The sequence below is a fragment of the Alligator sinensis genome, unplaced genomic scaffold (genome assembly GCF_000455745.1).
Source record: "Alligator sinensis unplaced genomic scaffold, ASM45574v1 scaffold1226_1, whole genome shotgun sequence".
Lineage (NCBI taxonomy): Eukaryota > Metazoa > Chordata > Crocodylia > Alligatoridae > Alligator > Alligator sinensis.
Window position 1 is genome coordinate 681,271 of NW_005842447.1, and position 18,281 is coordinate 699,551.

The 18,281-nt window shown below is 43.8% G+C and overlaps 1 protein-coding gene across 1 annotated transcript in view; it reads right to left on the minus strand.

The window, feature by feature from the left end:
- ROPN1 (rhophilin associated tail protein 1) overlaps positions 1 to 14,707 on the minus strand; it is a 22,565-nt gene extending 7,858 nt beyond the window's left edge. Inside the window, exons 1-4 of the mRNA XM_006030465.2 lie at positions 14,577 to 14,707; positions 11,221 to 11,347; positions 8,244 to 8,361; positions 6,224 to 6,385 (exon numbers count right to left, since the gene is read on the minus strand). Coding sequence (XP_006030527.1) covers positions 6,224 to 6,385; positions 8,244 to 8,361; positions 11,221 to 11,336 — 396 coding nt within the window. The 5' untranslated portion in view covers positions 11,337 to 11,347; positions 14,577 to 14,707. The remainder of the gene's footprint in view (positions 1 to 6,223; positions 6,386 to 8,243; positions 8,362 to 11,220; positions 11,348 to 14,576) is intronic.
- Positions 14,708 to 18,281: the final 3,574 nt, after the last annotated feature.

Here is an 18,281-nt window from a genome sequence, read left to right on the forward strand (position 1 = left end):
CTAAGGATTATTCAATTTATCAAAATATAATGGATTGTCTCATCATTAGGGGACAGTATCATTAAGGTCCACAATATTTTGAGCTTTATAAACTAGTGATGACACTTTTATTAGCAGTGTAAAGTTTCATGCACATCTTCTGTATTCCACAAGATGGTGCCAGATGATTGTATAATGACCAGCCCTACAGTTCTTAAATTAACAAGGGATCCTTCATGATTTCTCTAAAATAAGTTCATATATAAATATTTTCATAATTAAAAAAAAGCCACTGGAATTCCATGGAAGATTGTATCAAAACTCTGTTTTGAAGCAGTTCTGCTGATATAAACATGGGGAGGGTTACATGGACACAGTAATTTTGTTGTCTAATATTTGATCAGTTCTTTATTGCTCACTGAAAGTCAAAACTTATCTGAGATATCATATTTATCCCCATGACACCTAATTCTAATCTCACAACTAAAATATTATGACATTGCAAGATAAATTGCAGCAAAACATGCATTTCTGAGCAGAAATATCCCATTTTAATGGAAATGACCAAAATGATGAATGAAGGAGAAGGAAAATACAGGAAATATGATCTCTGAAGAGAATTGTCTCTAAATTGGACTGGGTTTCAAGACTTGCAGGTGTTCAGGATAAGGCAAGTGTTGTCATCAATACTGGAAATGATTGTATTGACCACCAGAACCAATGACATAATGCCCTTTCAAGATTTTAATTAACTGTCTGTAAGATCTGTATCACTCTTTTTGTTTCACAAGTGGAGCGATAGATTTTAAAGACAAAAGAGATCATTATCATAATCTACTCTGACCATCTGCCAGCATGGGGTAGGAAATTTCACCAATAATTTCTGCTTTAAACTGATAACTTCTGGTTCAGCAATAATTTATCTCGTAGTTTCTTCCCGAAACTTACCAACATCACCTCAATTTTGCCTTCACTGAACCTCTATTTTATTCCCTCACCTTCATGTGTTTCCAGACAAGTTAAGGCTTCTATGCTAGGTTCATAAAACTAATGGAAATCCCACAACCCTTGGTTTTCTGATAACCTTCCTAATTGCCTAAAGTTTAATAGGTGTGGGAGCAAGACAGTACCTGGTGGCATGCCAAATAAAAGCTTGTTCAGGGTTGAAGAGTTATTGCCCTACGGGCCAAGAGAGCCACAGCATCAAAGTCAGCAGATACATCCAATCGTATTGGCATGGTCCCTTGGTTTTCATCTGCCACTGAGCGAATACAACATAATATAGCCAGCACAGTTTCTTTGCTCTATAAAGCATCATAACCCAGGCAAAAAACAGTCAAACAAATCTGAAAGATTTAGATGCTGTTCTAAATGTCTTAACTACAGGGGAAAGATTAGATTCCAGATGGCAGTTAGCTAAACTGTTAGCATAAACTAGAGCTCCTTTAAGTTATGAGAAACACTGCAGCCTCTTTCTGTAAGGGAGGAATTGTTAATCTCAATCAGCACTGGCTTCTAGCCTTCACCAGGGAGATAAAAAACGAATTTAGAACGTGCAAGTTTCCCTCAATAGTAGCAGAACTTCAGTGAGCACCAAAGGCCGAAACAAAAGACATTTATACACGTACTTTTTGGTCCCTTGACATGCCAGAGATCTGCCACTTTGGAGTAGACTTGATTAATCGAGTCTGCTCTGCACAGGAGCTGATGTGCACTGCGCTGCATCACGTGCAGTTGTATGAGTGGTGAAATGAGTGTCAGCGTGCAGAAAATGGCAGCGGCGTGCTTTTGAACTAAAGCACTTTCTACATGTTTTAGTTCAAAAGCGCACCACCGCCATTTTCACAGTGCTGACATGCATTTCCCTGCTTATACAACTGCAAGCATCACAGCACCGGGTGCTTTTCAAAGTGCCCGGCGTTGTGGTGCTTACATGTGTAAAAATGCCCCAAATGACAAGATGCAATAAAAAGGACTCTACAAATCTGTTAAAAGTAAGAGAAAGACCAAAGACCCCATAGGTCCCTCCTGGAGTGCACAAGGCAATTGGTCACAGTGATGCAGAGAAGGATGAAATATTTAATGCTTTTTTACTTCACTCTTCACAAATCGGGGCGGGTACCAGATGACAGGCACAGTTGGCAGCAGAGATAGGGAAGGAGCCAAACAACCTAGTGTAGTAGATGAATGGTTTAAGGGTTACCTAAAAAAGATAGATGCATTCAAGTCAGCAGGGCTGGATGAAATGCACCCTAGGGAACTGAAGAAATTGGCTGAAGTAATTCCAGAGCCATGAGCTATCCCCCTTGAGAGCTCAAGGAAGTCGGGTGAGGTTCTGGCTGACTGGAAAAGGGAAAATATAGCGTCTGTCTTTAGCAAAGGGAAGAAGGAGGATCTAGGGAATTACAGACCAATCAGCCTGACCGCAAATACCTGGAAAGATCATGGAGCAGGTCCTCAAGGAAACCATTGTAAAATACTTAGAGGAGAACAAGGTGATCAGGAACAGCCAGCATGGATTCACCAGGAGCAAGTCATGCCTGACCCACCAGATTTCCTTTCACGAGGAAGTGACAGGCTCTGTAGATGCAGGAAGAGCACTGGACGTAGTATACCTTGACTTTAGGAAGGCTTTGACACTGTCTGCCATGACATTCTCATTAACACAGACTAGATAAAAGTACTGTAACTTGGATACATAACTGGTTGGACCATTGTGCTCAACGAGGAATCATCAGTGGCTCTCAATGTCTAGTTGGGTAAAGGTGTCAAGTGAGGTTCTGCAGGGGTCTATCCTGAGTCCGCTATTGTTCAACATCTTCCTTAATGATTTCCAGACCCTGAACACACGCACTGTAAAGAACTTTTCTTATGTCAAGTCTAAATTGGCCTTCCTGGAGTTTATGGCTGTTAGACCTTGTTATCCCTCGGGGAGCTCTGGTGAACAGGTGTTCTCCCACGTCCTGATGTATCTATCCCTCTTATGTAATCATAGGCTGCCAAGTCCCCCCTGAGCCTTCTCTTCCTCAGACTGAAGAGTCCCAAGTCCCTCAGCCTCTCCTTGTACAGCCTTCCCTCAAGGCCCTGGATCATATGAGTGGTTCTCCTCTGGACTTTCTCAAGCTTCTCCACATAATTCCTGAAGTGGGGGGCCCAATACTGGATGCAGTACTTCAGCTGTGGTTTCACCAGGGCAGAGTAAAGTGGGAGGATGACTTCTCTGGTTTTGCTTGAGATGCATTGATGGATGCACGCCCGAGTTTGGTTAGCTTTGCCAGCCACAGCATCACATTAGTGGCTCATATTCATCTTGTGGTCAATCAAGACCGCCAAGTCCCTTTCGGTTGTGGTGCTAGCAAGCGTAGGACTGCTGAGCCTGTAAGTATGCTGGGGGTGCACCTTGCACTTCTCTGCATTGAAGGCCATCAGGTTTTGGTTGGCTCACCTATAGAGCATATCCAAGTTGACCTGTATCCCTTGCCTGTCCTGTGGTGTGACCACCCTTCCCCATAATTTGGTATCATCTAAACTTGGCCAGTTCACATCTGACTCCCGAATCCAGATCATTGATGAAGATGTTAAAGAGTACCAGCCCAAGTACCAAGCCTTGAGGCACTCCACTGGTCACCCCGTGCCACGTTAATTTGCTCCCTTCAACTAGTACTTTTTGGGTCTGAACCCATAGCCAGTTGCCTAGCCATCGGCCTGTATGATGATCAAGGCCATTAGTTCCCCAGCTTAACCTTGAGGACGTCATGGGAAGCTAGGTCAAAGGCCTTCTTGAAGTTTAGGTATATGATGTCCACATCATCTCCCTTGTCCAGCGCACATGTTATGTGGTTACAGAAGGAGATGAGGTTGGTCAGGCAAGACATGCCAGTCACAAAGCCATGTTGGCTGGCATTCAGAAGCTTGCCTTCCGTTAGTCTGGCGTTGATGGATCTCTTGACAATTCTCCAGGATTTTTCCAGGGACGGACATCAGACTGATTGGTCTATAGTTCCCCGGGTCATCCCTCCTCCCTTTCTTGTAGTTGGCTTTTTTCCAGTCATCCAGGACCCCAACTGAGTGCCACAGTTTTTCAAATATCTCTGCCAAGGGAGATGCAATGATGTCTGCCAGTTCCTTCAAGACTCTTGGGTGCATTCTGTCTGGGCCCGCTGACTTGTGAATGTCCAGTTTCTCAAGGTGTTCCTTCACCTGATCCACATCGATTTTGGGTCTGTCGCCTGCTCCCAGATTAGTTTGTGTCATTCCTGACAGTGTGATCCTCCTGGGAAGGTGAAAAAATGATGGAAAAAAGTCATTTAGGAGATTGGCCCTTTCTAGGGCATCTGATGTCAGTTGCCCTGCTGGATCTTGCAGGGGCCCAATACTGTCCTTGTTCTTTTTCCTATTTCCCACAGACCTGAAGAAGGACTTTTTGTTGTCCTTGATCCCTGTACCAAGCCTAAGTTCGGTTTGTAGCTTGGCTTTTCTCGACTGCGGGTGAGTACAGAGTAATCATCTTTGGTAATGCTTCCTGTTTTCCAGCTGATGTAGGCTACTCTTTTGAGCTTAATGAGGTTCAACAGTTCCTTAGTCAGCCATGGGGTCTTCCTTGCCCGTTGACTGCATTTCTTGTGAGATGGTATGGCTTTGCCCTGTGCTTCAAGGATTATGTTTTTGAAAGATGACCATTCCTTGTGTACTCCCTTTTCTGGGAGGGGTATGGCCTCTAATTGCCTGGCTGACCAATTCTATCAGTTTGCAAAAGTCAGCCTTCCCTAAGTTGAGGACTTCTGTTTTGCTGAGGGGTTTGCCTGCTCTTTGGTGAACTAAGAAGGTGACGAATTCATGGTTGCTGTCACCAAGCTTCCCCTCGATCCGCAGATCACTCTCCAGGTTCTCCCCTTTGGCCAGGACCAGATCAAGCAATGCCTCTCCCCTAGTCGGCCCATAGACCTCCTGGGTTAGGTAGAGGTCATCGATGCCAGTTTACTCTTTTTGACAAAAAGGCCAAGAGTATGCTGGAAAATTAAGAGCAGTGATTCTTCTGCTCTATTCAGCGTTGGTGAGGCCTCATCTGGAGCACTGTGTCCAGTTTTGGGTCTCACACTTCCAGAAGGATGTGAACAATTTGGGAAAAATCCAGCAGAGTGACAAAAATGATCACGGGGCTTGGGAGATAAGACTTATGAGGAAGAACTAAGGTTATTTAGCCTGGAGAAGAGAAGACTGAGGGGAGGTTGGGATTTCATAGCAGTGTTCACATAATGGAAGGGAGATTATAGAGTGGATGGAGATGGGACATCTGTAGCTGTAAGGGACAAGACTAGGAGTAATAGCTTCAAGCTGCAGCTGGGGAAATTTAGGCTGAAGACTAGGGGAGGAACTTTCTGACTATGAGAGTGGTCAAGCACTGGAACCGGCTGACTAGAGAAGATGTGCAATCTCCATCCTTGCAAACTTTCAAGAGCAGGTTGGACAGACATTTGACTAGGTTGGTTTAGTCAGGTTGATCGTGCCTTGAGTAGGAGGTTGGACTAGATGACCTTGTGAGGTCCCTTCCAACCCTACTTTCTTATGATCCCATGTTGTCTTGTCTCCAAAGACGCATGATATTTTGTCCAGGTCTGAGTGATTTTCTCTTAAAATAACATTTCCTCAAATTGGGAAAAACTGAACCAGTCAGAGTGAAGAAAGCCAGAATTAACCAAGTTATTCATTACTCAGACAAAATCTGCTAACTGTGATTTTGGGATACTAGGGTAGAGATAAAGACTCTCTTCTGTGCTGCCCTCACAACTATGGCATTGGTCTTAGAAAAGAAATAAATTATAGTCAGGTGAAGCCAGCATTACTGCCACTGTCACTCTATCTGTTTTATTTTACGCTTACTCAATTGCAGATGATTTGTGAAACAAGGTGAGCTGTTGGAATGAAGTTGGGAAAGAGGATCCATGTTCCACTTTATCAGTGATAGGTAACTAAAACCTGTTGTCAAATCTTAACAATGCACCGATAGATGGATCAGCTGAAAGCAGAGCACTCTATGTTGGGGTTTACAGGAACATTCTGGTTCCATTCGTACCTGAGATGGGATAGTTAAAAATAATAGCTCAAAGCCAGGAGGGGTGGCTCAGCCCATAACATGGTTAAAATATCCTTTTACGCAAACTCCAGGCACAACCCAAATATTAAATCAAAATCAGCTATTTAAAGAATATAAATACACATGAATAAAAAGTGTAGAAATACTTACAACTCCAAGAGAACTACTTGACAGGGCTAAAAACTTTAGCCATTCAACTTCTTCAGTAAAATGCCCTACATTCATCACGCTCTCGAATAAGTCTGTTGGGAGATTCAGCACCTTCCATAAGTGAGCCAGTTCATCCGCATGGACTATCAGTCTCCCACCCACCTGGAAACATATATAACAATATCATGGGATTGTCATGAGAAAAGGAATACCTTTTGTCTCCATAGCTGGGTTTCTTTTCCAGATCTTTAAAACAGAATTTCATTAACTCCAACATCCTGTTAGTAAGCATCATAGACAGACTTGATCATTTGCTGCACAGTGCAGAAGAGAAAATGCCAGAGGCCCTTCAGTGCTCAAGGGCTCTTAACACTGTGCTTGAGCTACATTTACTAAATGGTACGGACTTTTCAAGGAACAGTAATTACCACCAAAGTGTTATGCCAAAAAAAAAATGGTGTCAGAATATTTGGTGTAGCTGGACCCTCCCACTATACTGAATCTGCCTAATCATGTAACAGTGTACCCCATGATGGCCCTTTGGGAAACTTGAGTAGGACTCTGTATAGACTTTTGGCTCTGACATCATTTAGGGTGACTTTGGATTGACATTATGTTAATGATGCCAAGGACCTTCAGGAGTAATTTAATTCCTGACACCCATTTTGCAGGCACAGTTGTAAAAGTTCATTGCAAGTCTGATTTGCATAGAAAATATAACTAAAGACTGGAGGGGGTCAATCACAAACTATGTAAATACAAGTAAAATTAACAGTATAAATAAAGGAACTTATTTATTATTTGCTTACTAATATTCTACTCTTCCCAACAAAGGACCAGGGGGGCTTACAATAAGGAAAACATAATAACTGATAAAAGCGGATAGACTATTAGAGTAAGATATGAAAAAAACCCTCCTTTCCTTGCTCAACACTTCTCCAGACAAGAAGATATAGCATATCCAAAAGATGAGGTTGGGCTCTGGCAAGTCCCAGGGAGGAGAGAGTGCCACAGCTGAGTCACTACCATGGATGACCTCTCGTGTTTTCACAAAGCAAACTGGGTGCACTCATGGCACTTGCAGGAGGCTTCTCTCAGCTGAACTTAGGAATCAAGATAGGCAGAAGCCACCCCTTAAATATGTAAGGCCCAAACTATTATGGGCCTTGTAGATCAAAACCAGCATCTTGAATTGTGTCCAAAAGCTATTGGGAGCTAAGGCAGCATTGGGCTTATATGCTCCTGGAGACCCATGCTTATCACAAGGTGAGCTGCTACGCTCTGTACCACTTGCAGCTTCCAGAGAGTTATCAAGGGCAGCCACATGGAGTAGTAGAATACAGCAGTCTAGCCTCAAGGTTACAAACGCATGGATGGTGATCAGATCTGAAGCTGAAAGAAAGGGTCACGGCCCTCTTACCAGGTGGAGCTGGTGAAGGGCTCTCCCAGCCACTACTGTCACCTGAAGATCCAGGTGCAACAAAGCATCCAGGAGCCCCCCAAGGCTGTGAACTTGAGTGACAAGGGAAGGATGAAACCTATCAATGATGTGTGTCCCAATCCCCTGTTGGTCAAGAATTATTCCTGCTACATCTAGTGGAACTTTAGTTTTACAAATGTCCCAATTGCCAGGACGTATTTACTGATGTGAATACTCCCTTTGGCTACAATGAGGCACCCACCAATATGAGAAAGATTCACAATCAGGGCCAAAGGAAGTCCAGTTAAAGGAATAGTGTGTTTTGTATTATTGCAGCCAGCCAAAAAGTCATATTAAAGGTCCTATTCTTAGTTCTTTCATGCTTTTCAAAGCTGCCAGGTAATATATTAATACTTTCCATACACATTTACTTGAATTAACTGAATCAAGTATTTCCAGACATAACATTGAAAGCAATTACATTTCCTCATAGAGAAAATGTAGTCACTGTATCATAATTACCAAAGCAAAATAGCATATGTATGCAAATCATCTACCTGCTATGTACTTGCCCCAAAATGTAAACGAGGTGTTTCTTACTCTTTGATGTAAGACCTTTAAGATCTCTGGAGTGAGGTCTGCCCAGTTTGATAAAGGGGTCCTCTCCATTCGCTCCCTTACTGGAGGAATATCACCACGGGCAACAGCTGTAAAGTAACTAGATAAAAAGACAGAGAAGTGCTGCTTTTGAAATGTATTTCACAGTAGCAGATATCAAACAGGAAGGTTTAGTATAATTTATAGCTACTAAATAGAAGACAACTGCTTTTCTGCTGTCTGCGGGCAGCAGTTTTTGTTTAAAGTTGCACTGGTTTTTATGTGTAAAGTACTGCACTACCAAACATCTTTTCCTTGTCTCCTGCATAAAGATTGCTACAGATAGGATTGAAGGACCTGATCCAAACCTCACTGTAATTAGTGGAAGTTGTTCCACTAAATTCAGTGGACATTAAATCAGGCCCATAGTGTCCTTTTCTTTAGGAATTATATTTTGTCCCCAGTTCAGTAAAGCACTTGAGTGCATGCTAAATTTGATTCATATTTAGGAAACTACTTTAACAAGCAGTTAAAAGTACCCTTCATGAATAAACAGTGCCTTTAAATAAAAAAAATCAAGTTTTAAGGAAACCATAGAGTTTCTTACAAACTGTATTATGGATGCCTTTAGTCCCCCTGGGATAAAAGGATGGACTAGATCAGATCATGAGGCTGCTCCTTCCAGCCCAGTTTTCTCTGACCTGAGCTCTGTGATGTGAACAAAGCAAACTGGTGATGGAGAACTCTGCTTCTGATAGTAGCACTACAGTGGTAGAGGTATCACTGGGTTTTTTGTTAAATCTGAAACCAGACTGCATTCAAGATGCAATATCTTTGTGCTACTGGAAATTAGTAAACTGGACAGAACATAGCCCTGCTTTAGCCATAATACATCAAACATGCTGAAAGCACTGAAAGAGAACAGGGCTGTTATTTTTTAAGCCCATTGTTCCGTGCACTTACCAAAAGCAATTTGTTTCTTTCTTCAGTTAATAAAAGTTTTATCCCTATCTATCATCCACATATGTCAATATCAGCTGATGGGCTGACATTTCAGAAGAGGGATATTCATTAGACAAAGGACATGTTGCCTTATAAATAAATTTGATCCCTTGGTTTAAATGTTAGTGCTACTCCAGGCACTGATGTGCCCTGGGGAAAACTCTTTGTATAGTAATTTAGGCTCCATAGCAGGCAAATTTGAAAAAAAGCAAGTAAAATCTAACATGCTTTGGATATTGCTGTTGTGTTAAACACTACTTGTAAAAAAACCCCCAACAACAAGGCAAAACAAAGCCTTGTAATGTAGTAGAGCAGGGGATGGCAACCCTTGGCATGTGCGCCAGAGCACGGCACATGAAGGCATTTTGCTTGGCACTCAGGCCTTGGGAAAGGGGCCAGGGCTGCGCTGCTACAACAAGGATCGAGCCTCTCTGCCCAAAAACATTGCCAACCCCTGTAATAGAGTATGTAAATATAATGTAAAAGTCATCCTCATCATGGTTCAGATCAAGTCACCCACTAATCCACTGAAGAGGAGACCACTGGAGAGTTACTCTGAGGTAAACAAAGGGAGTAGTGGGGTTGTAGAGGTACAGGGCCATATCCTGAGTCAGCGTAAATCTGCACAGGTACAGTGTCTTGAGTGCATATATGTAGATACATGCATATAATCACATATAGGTATGTTTGTATATGCTTCCTTCACTGAAGTCACTGTACCTATACTGACCTGATGATCCCAATCTGATGATCCCTGACCAGTTTTCAAAAACTTGACTTGCTACCCTAGATGAATGCACTTAAGAAACAGACATTACTCCCCTTTGCTCCTGGATGGTGAAGAATTTGGAGTGAAAAAAGCAGTGCTTCTAAAATGTATATAATTCACTAACGGGCTGAATATAGGTAGAAACTTGCTTTTCAGAACAATTTAATTAAAACCATTCTGATTTCAAGCCAGCAATTATACATCTGAGGACACAGAGGGTGCTCATAGAAGTTACATTTGTCATGTGATTGGCCCCTTGAAAGTGCTCTACAGCCATGCCCTGACAGAAGTACATGGCTGCAGAGCACTTTAAAAGTGCCCGATCATCTGACAAATTAACCCTTATCTAATGAGCGTTCAGATGAAGGCATCCAAAAGTGGAGCGCCTTCAATAACTCCTGTCAGTCTCTATGTGCAATTGAGGCTGTGCTGCATCAGCCCAGCTTCACCCCCGATGCTGTCTGTAGGAAGTGAGGGGGAGAAAAGAGGGGGAATGAACTGCAGGCTGGGGTTTGCCCAGCCTAAGCTGGAGGGGGGAAAGGTGGATTGGAGACCCCTGCCTCATGGCCTCCCAGCTCCCTCCCCCTCCAGCTCAGGCTGGGCAAACCCCAGTCTGGAGCTCCCTTCCCTCTCTTCTCCTCTCTCCCATCCTGCAGACAGCGCTGGAACAGGGGGGAGGGCTTGGCTAGGGGACAGAGGCTGTAGGCAGGTAGCTCCTTCACTGGATCACCTCCAGGCTGGAGCTTAATCCCCCCTACCCCTGACTCAACAGCGAATGTCTGTTTCTGTGAAGCGCCATGAGTTAGAGTAGGGAGCAGAGTGATCACCCATATCTTAGCCTTTGGCTTGATTATCCTAATGATGTACCAGCTGTAGAAGTACTTACAATTACCACGTGTCCAGGCACAGTGGGGAAGAAGAGAAGGTGAAAGTGTACTTATAGCAAATATTAGCAGCACAAGGCAAACCTTGACAGGAAATGAACATTCATCGTTCCCATTGACTTCACAGAGTTGCAGGTGCTCAATAAGGTTACAAGCTTCTTTTGTACTAAGAGGCCAATCCTTAGCTGGCAGCACTCAATTGACTTCAGGAATAGATCCACTGAAGCAATTAACTTTTCCATGGTACCTGGTATGTCCCTTGTAACTGAGAATTACTCGGAGGTTTTTTAAGTATGTGTTAGGAAAAAAATAAGTCTTAACATACTCAGCAGACCATTGTAGAAGATCTGGAGGCTGGGTTCGGATAGCACCTTTTGTATATTGTTTCAATATTTCTGGAAGTTGTGGCGGGATGCTTATGTGCGTATCTGTATACGGCATAATTACTGTACCTATGGGGAAAAAAAATAACCATTTTATAACATACTCTGTCTATGCTGGAAATGGGTAAAAGTATTAAAGGACAAGATTTTCTTAGAAAAGCTATCAATGCTTTTGGAAAGATCTGGTTTAATTTGTGAAGTGGTTCAGTTTGCTGGCTCTGTCTATAATTTCAGAGCAAAGTCTAAGTGCACATGACTTAAAAACAAAACAAGAATACACTAAGATTTCTCTGGGTGGAAAAGTCTATTCACTTTTTTTTTTCTTCTGACAGTTTTTTCTCTTTTAAAATTGATGGCTAATTTTTTTTTATAATCTCATCTATTGTCATATTCTGTAATATCCATGGTATGCATCTCAGGGATACACAGATTGGATCAGAGTGATGCTTCACCTATAATGGCTGTCATTAAACATCCAACATTTACTGCAACATGGCACCTGATACACATCAATATTTTCTGGTTTTAGAAGTAGGAAATAAAGGCCTGAGACATAGCCAAAGAAATCTATAGGTAGACTTCCAGTTATACTGGATCAGGCCCTAACTGTGTCAACCTCAATGGTCCTTGAGTCCAACACCCTGCTCAAGGCAAAATCATTCCTATCTGAACCATGCCGTACAACCATCCCTTACAAAACTGCACAATCAACCCTGCAATGTACATCTACCAGGCATATCGCCCTAAGACCCAAAGTACAAACAGAATGAAAAGCACTGTATACAATCCAGGTCCCGCTGGGTGACTAGGAAAAGCTTTGGTTCAGAGGCTGCGATGTTCTGCAGGATTCATCATGATTGTGTATCAGGAACCGCACAGAGGTTCTTACACGAGCTGTTCGAATGAACATCAGGCTCCGTGCTAGAAATTGTGCTTGAACCAGGCCATGAGCATAGAAATTTACATTCCAAATGTTTAGTTTAAGGAGAGCAATGGGAAAAATTATAGGAAGAAAGGAGCAAGTAAGAGGATGGAAAGGGAAGAGGAAGGTGAATGCAGGGCTTCACAGTCCCAGTTGTCTATAAGGAAATTCCATCCCTTGTTAAACAAATCAGCCACAGAGCGGAAGTGGCAGGAGACCCAGTCCTTCTGCCACAACACTCATCAGACAGCCTTTCATTGATAGGCCTCCGTGCAGTTAATCACAGCACCTCCCAGTCAGTCAGTGAGATGAAATGTTATACTATATCCAGATACAACCCCATTTCCTTGACTATGAAGCTCAGGCTGAGAAAATGGCCCTTTCCTGAACACCATCTCCAAATCTGTGACTACCTGGGACTACCAGTGATGCCAAATCAAACATTTCCCATTACTACTTGCATGCTTGGATCAGCATTAGCAATATTGACGTTTCCATTGCCATTCTGACTCTGAGATAACATGATGCCGAGAAGAGAAGAGGCAGTACGCGCCTCCCAGAGGTACATCATTTAGTGGATATATGTCCAGTTTACCCTACACAGAACCATTCTTGTCTCTTTTAGCTGAGAAAACACATTAGAGGGAAGGGGATATGTAGTTCTGGAACCTGAAGATTTATTTCATTACACCAGGTCAATGGTACTCAGTCGCTAGCTGAATCCAGCTCACAGAGCCATATAATCTGGCCTGCAGGGCTCCTCACAGGTCCTGAAATGTAGTGGTGGGGAATGTTTGCAATAGTAATTGCTGTGTCAGGAAACTGGCAATTAATGCTGCACCCCTTCCCCACTGCCCAGTTTCTGGCCCCATGAACTAAATAATATGGCCCTATGTACTGGATCCAGAGTTGGGCCATGGCATCTGTCATGCAGGTCTGGGCTGGCACATGGGGTTGCTCCTGAGCTGCATCTGGCAAGCATAGTGGGGCTGGCTCACCAGACTGTACCCACAGAAAGACCCTGTATGCCGGATCTGGCCTGGCCTGGCCCTGTGCCGTTCATCTGGCTTGCAGGGCCAGAAAGTGGAGCACCGCTGTTTTAGGTGCTCCCTCCTTGTTAGGGCTCAGGAACGTCGTTGAGGGAGAACGGAGGAGTTCTCACCTATGCTATCTGTGGAAATATGGGGACAACAGCCTCTAAGGTTTGGTTTGGTTTTCTGTCGGTGTCTTTGTCTGACAGCCTTTTTTTACCCCAACTCCTGTTTTATCTTCTGCCTACCCTAACCAGATTTCAAATAGCTGGGCTTTCTGCTCAGTGCCCCTCTAGATCTCTTAGCATGAACCTCAAACTTCCCCCCCATCACTCTTTCATTTTTGGTCTCCCATAATAACATTCTGGTTTTCAAGAGGATGGGATTTTCATCCTGGAATATATATAGGCTGGCTTCTTTCACTAGCACTAAATTCACTTGAGTGGACATTATGTAGTTGAGGCTCAACATTCAAGTCATTTATTTAAAGTAGAAATACCAGAGTAATATCACTTTTCCTTCTTTTAAACATTAGTAAAAGTAGTTTTATTTTGTTTTAAGCATTTTCTTCATGGGGTTTGAAACCCTAATATTGTAGTGTTGTGTAAATGCATGGGAAGGAAAGAATGGAAATCCAGACTGAAATCCTGTACAACAGATCCAGCCCATGGACTGGCCCCATGCCACTTATCTCACCTGCAGGGCCAAATGTGTTGAGCACCACTGATTTAGACAGCAAATACCTAGGACTTAAGCTAGGAAAATCAAAAGCCAAAAATATCTGTTAAAAACTGTCCTTGGCTTTCATACTAATAACACTCCCCCACAATATTTCCATGTCATCAACATCTTCAGCCTTAGCCTTTGGAAACTACCCACCATTATCGCACATCTTCACTCCGCTGTTAGTAAATGCCCATTTCAACATCTCCCAACAGACCTTTGGATGATTCCCCCTAACCCTTAAACATTAGCTCCTTGCAGTTGACAATTCATGTCCCTCCAAAAGACTTCACGTAGCACTCCACATTCTTTGGCCAATGCCAATCTGACAAGAAGCCCCTCCGTTCTTTAGATACCCCTTCATGCAATGACACCGCTACTGGAAAACGGTCCTCTCCCAAGTGACAGCCAATGCTTGACAATTTTTTTCTCGCTTCCTTCATAGCAACATCCTCCCAGTTCTCAACATCTATTGATAATTGCTCCACCCCAACCGCTGCCATCACTGTCCCCTCGCATTGACACTAGTCCCCCATCCCAAGTCATTGAACTCAGACTCATGACCTTAACAAGGCTTCCCTCCTCCCACCGTCCCCTGTTCGTCCCCCTTTCCCCCCATTACCCGAGGCTAAGGAATCTCAGCCTCTCTGTGGAACGCGGCCAGCGCTTGGTTGAGGGTAGTCAGACCCAGGTCTACCGTGAGACGTAGCACAGGTGGCACCCAACGTAGGAGCTGCAGGAATTCAGGGCCAGGCCTTTTGTTTCCTTGCAGCCTGGCGCGTCCTAGCAACCAACGCCACCTCACAAAGGGCTTGGTTCTGTCAGATGCGCTCGCTGCCAAGAAATGGCAGAGGATTCAAAACCGGGTGCCTTTTGGAGCGGGGAGTGACTCAGAATAGCTCTTGAGATCAGCAAGATAGGAGAGGGGGATGCTTGCAACAATGGAGCAAGGAACTCTGTTTTCAGGGGAGCAGGAAGCATTCAAAGAAGAGCGGACTTCTGCTCTGTTGTGACTGGGGATGACTTGAAAGTTGCATGAGATAGTCAGGGAGCAGATGGATATCGGAGGAGGACTCCAACTTCCCGAGGAAAGAGGCAGTCGGCGAATAAAGGGACTTGGAACGGGCCATGCGTGGCCTACAGCAGTGGATACACAAACTAAACAAAACAGGAAATGTGCCACGTGAGAGATTTGCTACGAGGTTTTCAGTTGGATTGGGGTAAATGGGGCAGATTACAGCTGCCCTTATCCAGGTCTGTGGCTCAGGGAGATGCTGGCTCTTGTACAAGCTGTGGGAGGGGAAAGCAGATCGAAGAATAGCCGGAAAGCACGATGTCCTCCAGCGTGCAGGGGACTCTCTGGATGCAAGATCGTCCAGCGTGCAACGCGCTACACGGGGATGATTAGGACTCCAGCTCCTGGAGTCAACAGATGAGACCAGAACCTCAGCTTTAATTTTTTATGTGCTTTAATCTTCATGGATGCAAAGAAATTGAAAACATGATTCAGGTGTAAATGAATCCTATCTGAGCCTGTCTAAGTGACAGCTTCCAGGGGTATGAACTGTTCCATTTATCTTAACTCGGAAACCTCCTGCTATGCCCAGGAAGTGCTAGGTTGCAATAGGAGTGGGTCCATGGCTTGGGTCCTCTTCATTTGTCCTTGATGCTAAACTTGGTATTAACCCAAAAGTTAACAAGCAAGTCTGCTGTAAGTATTTACCCTGTTGAATTGCATATCGTCGTTGCAAACTAGCTTGGATGTCTCAAGTAATAAGCTCCATTTTAAAGGATGAAGCATGGGTGCCAAATAGCATGACCTGTACCATCAGAAGAAAAATAGGTCTAAAATTATCCATTCTCCAGAAAAAATGTGAGCAAAAATGCCCCTGAAAATAATGACATTTATCAATGTTGGCAGGGAAAAAGTCTGGCAAAGAATATATACATATTGTGTGCATATATAGAGAGTGCATTATATAGAGTGCATATATATAGAGTGCATTATGCTAACTGGTTGAAATAATCATTTCTTATTTCGCAGTGACTTCAGAATACTATAATGTCAGTAATCACCCTTTGTATCCATCAGCGATCTTTGATAGGAACTGGTCTTTTCATATACTGCACTAAACTTTGTCTGAGTGCCCTGAATCACTGCCATACAAAGTGGACTGTGTTTTTTACTGTGGCATTGACACCACAAATTAGAGACATTTCTTACTCCTTCCAGCTCACTCACATATGCACCTTTCTCCGCACCCCCGCTTTAAAGTGCAACCATATGTCTTTGAACGGCAGAGAACAGTAGATGAAATACCAAACTGCTTGTAAGAGCAAAAGAATGAAAATGCAGCCCTTCTTGCCTAAACAGATTCTGCTGTTTCACAAAGGAAGTGAACTGATGGCAATATATCTCCAGTCACCAAAGTATGCCAGAGCTTTGTATTAAACTAGCAGAACAACTGCGCAGAGATTTCTTGGTGAGGCTTTCACACTGGAATATAGGTTACTGCAAATTACTAGCTAGCTCAAATAGCAATTAGGATTCATGCAAGATTTGTCGCTAATGGGTTAACATCAGCTGTTTGGAACAGCATGGTTTTCCCTTTCCCCCCCACTACCGTCAGCGTAGAATTTGGTGACTGTATCTGAAGACAGGAGGATGGGCCTCTTGATTAGAAGGGGTCAACTTATATTGTCTTGTGGGGAAAACTGTAGAATTGGCCCTGGAGAAAGACAAATTCTGCAAGGTTGGCCCCACTGAATTTCATGTAGCTTCTCCAATAAGGGAGGCTGGTTCTGCTCTTCCCCACCCACACTCTGCAGAGGAAGTGGAGGGTCCGGCCTCTGAATCATGCAGGAGGATGTTCCAGAGACACAAACCCGTCCAGGAGATGGACCGCTGTGTTCTTGGATTCTTGGCAACACGGTTCAAGTTAAAAGACAAAAGGGGCTCTGCATAAATGAAAATACAGGTGGGACTTTTTGTCCCTTGTGCAGACTCCCCACAGGACGTGAGCAATGATTTACATTCCTGTTGCCATCCTCTTCTTGCCCTTCCCCTTACAACTCCAAGGAGCCATTTATACGAGCTGTTTGCAAGGGCAGGAATGGTAGCACCCTTATTACCTGCACAGAGGGAATTATTGTTATCTGAACTGGTTTTAGCAGGTGGTTCAAAAGCACATTTTGTGTTCCCTGGCAAAGCAAAATGTTCTGAGAAAATTGTGCATGTTTCATTCTGGTGATTTCCCCCTCCTTTTTTCTTTTTTTTTCTTTTTTTTTTTTTGCATAAGAAAAAATAAAAATAACCCATAAGCAATGGGCAAACAGGCTTGGGAGGCTAATGATATTTATATCACTGCTGAAATGATACAAGTACAATTGAACATGGACACAGGATAACTTTCTCCTGCTGTTTCCTAAAGGCAGAAACAAAACCTAGACATTTATGGAGAATAAAAAAAAGTGAATCCAAAATGACTGTCAGGAAAGCAAGAGATACTCCTTCCTTAACAGCCTGCTGTGATCCTGGCTTTATTTCTGTTGGAGCAAATAGTTTACGTGGCCTTATTCAGCAAGCTTAATTCTGTTTATTTATATCTAATTCCCTGTGGCAATTACTCACCATGCAATGCAGTCTATACCTTTACTCAGTAGTTGCTTATTTAATGAGTTTATTGAGAAGTGTAAAGGCTTGGTGTTGCAGAGCATGAGAGTATGTCGCACACAAAAAAGGTAAAAAGTAGTGAGCATGACTGGAAGTCCTGGGAAACAATCCAAGGGTTGAAGGAGAACTCAAGGATTAGCTATGGCATGTGCCCGGGGATGAGCTGTCGAGGGAGCCCTGTGGGAACCCTGCCCCGTATCCCACCAGTCAGCTGATTGGCAGGAAGGGGGGCACTCTCCTCCCAAAGCCCTGGGAGGGTTCCCACCATGGGAGAAGAGCCCCCATCCAGTGCATTGGGAAGTATGCAGGGGACAGGAGTCAGCTGTGCCACAGCTGCAAGTCTGCCCAGGTTTGGGCAGTTTTGCAGCCAAGGAAGATTCCTGGGGATTAGGAACTGGGCTCAGGGAAGCTGTCCCTAAGCCCAGTGCCCAGCCTCTGGATTTCAAATGCCACCCTCTACCCAGCTGGGTGGCAGGGGTAGTGATTATAAACCCCAGCAGCCAGGAACTGGGGCTGAGGGAGCATCCCCACCCAGGTCCTGGTCCCACAGGCTTTAAATACTGCCTGTGCAGCCCACACAGGGATTGAAAAACTAAGGAGCTGGGGCACAGTGTTGGGAAAGCTCCACCCAGCTGCACATTTCCCTGCACTTCA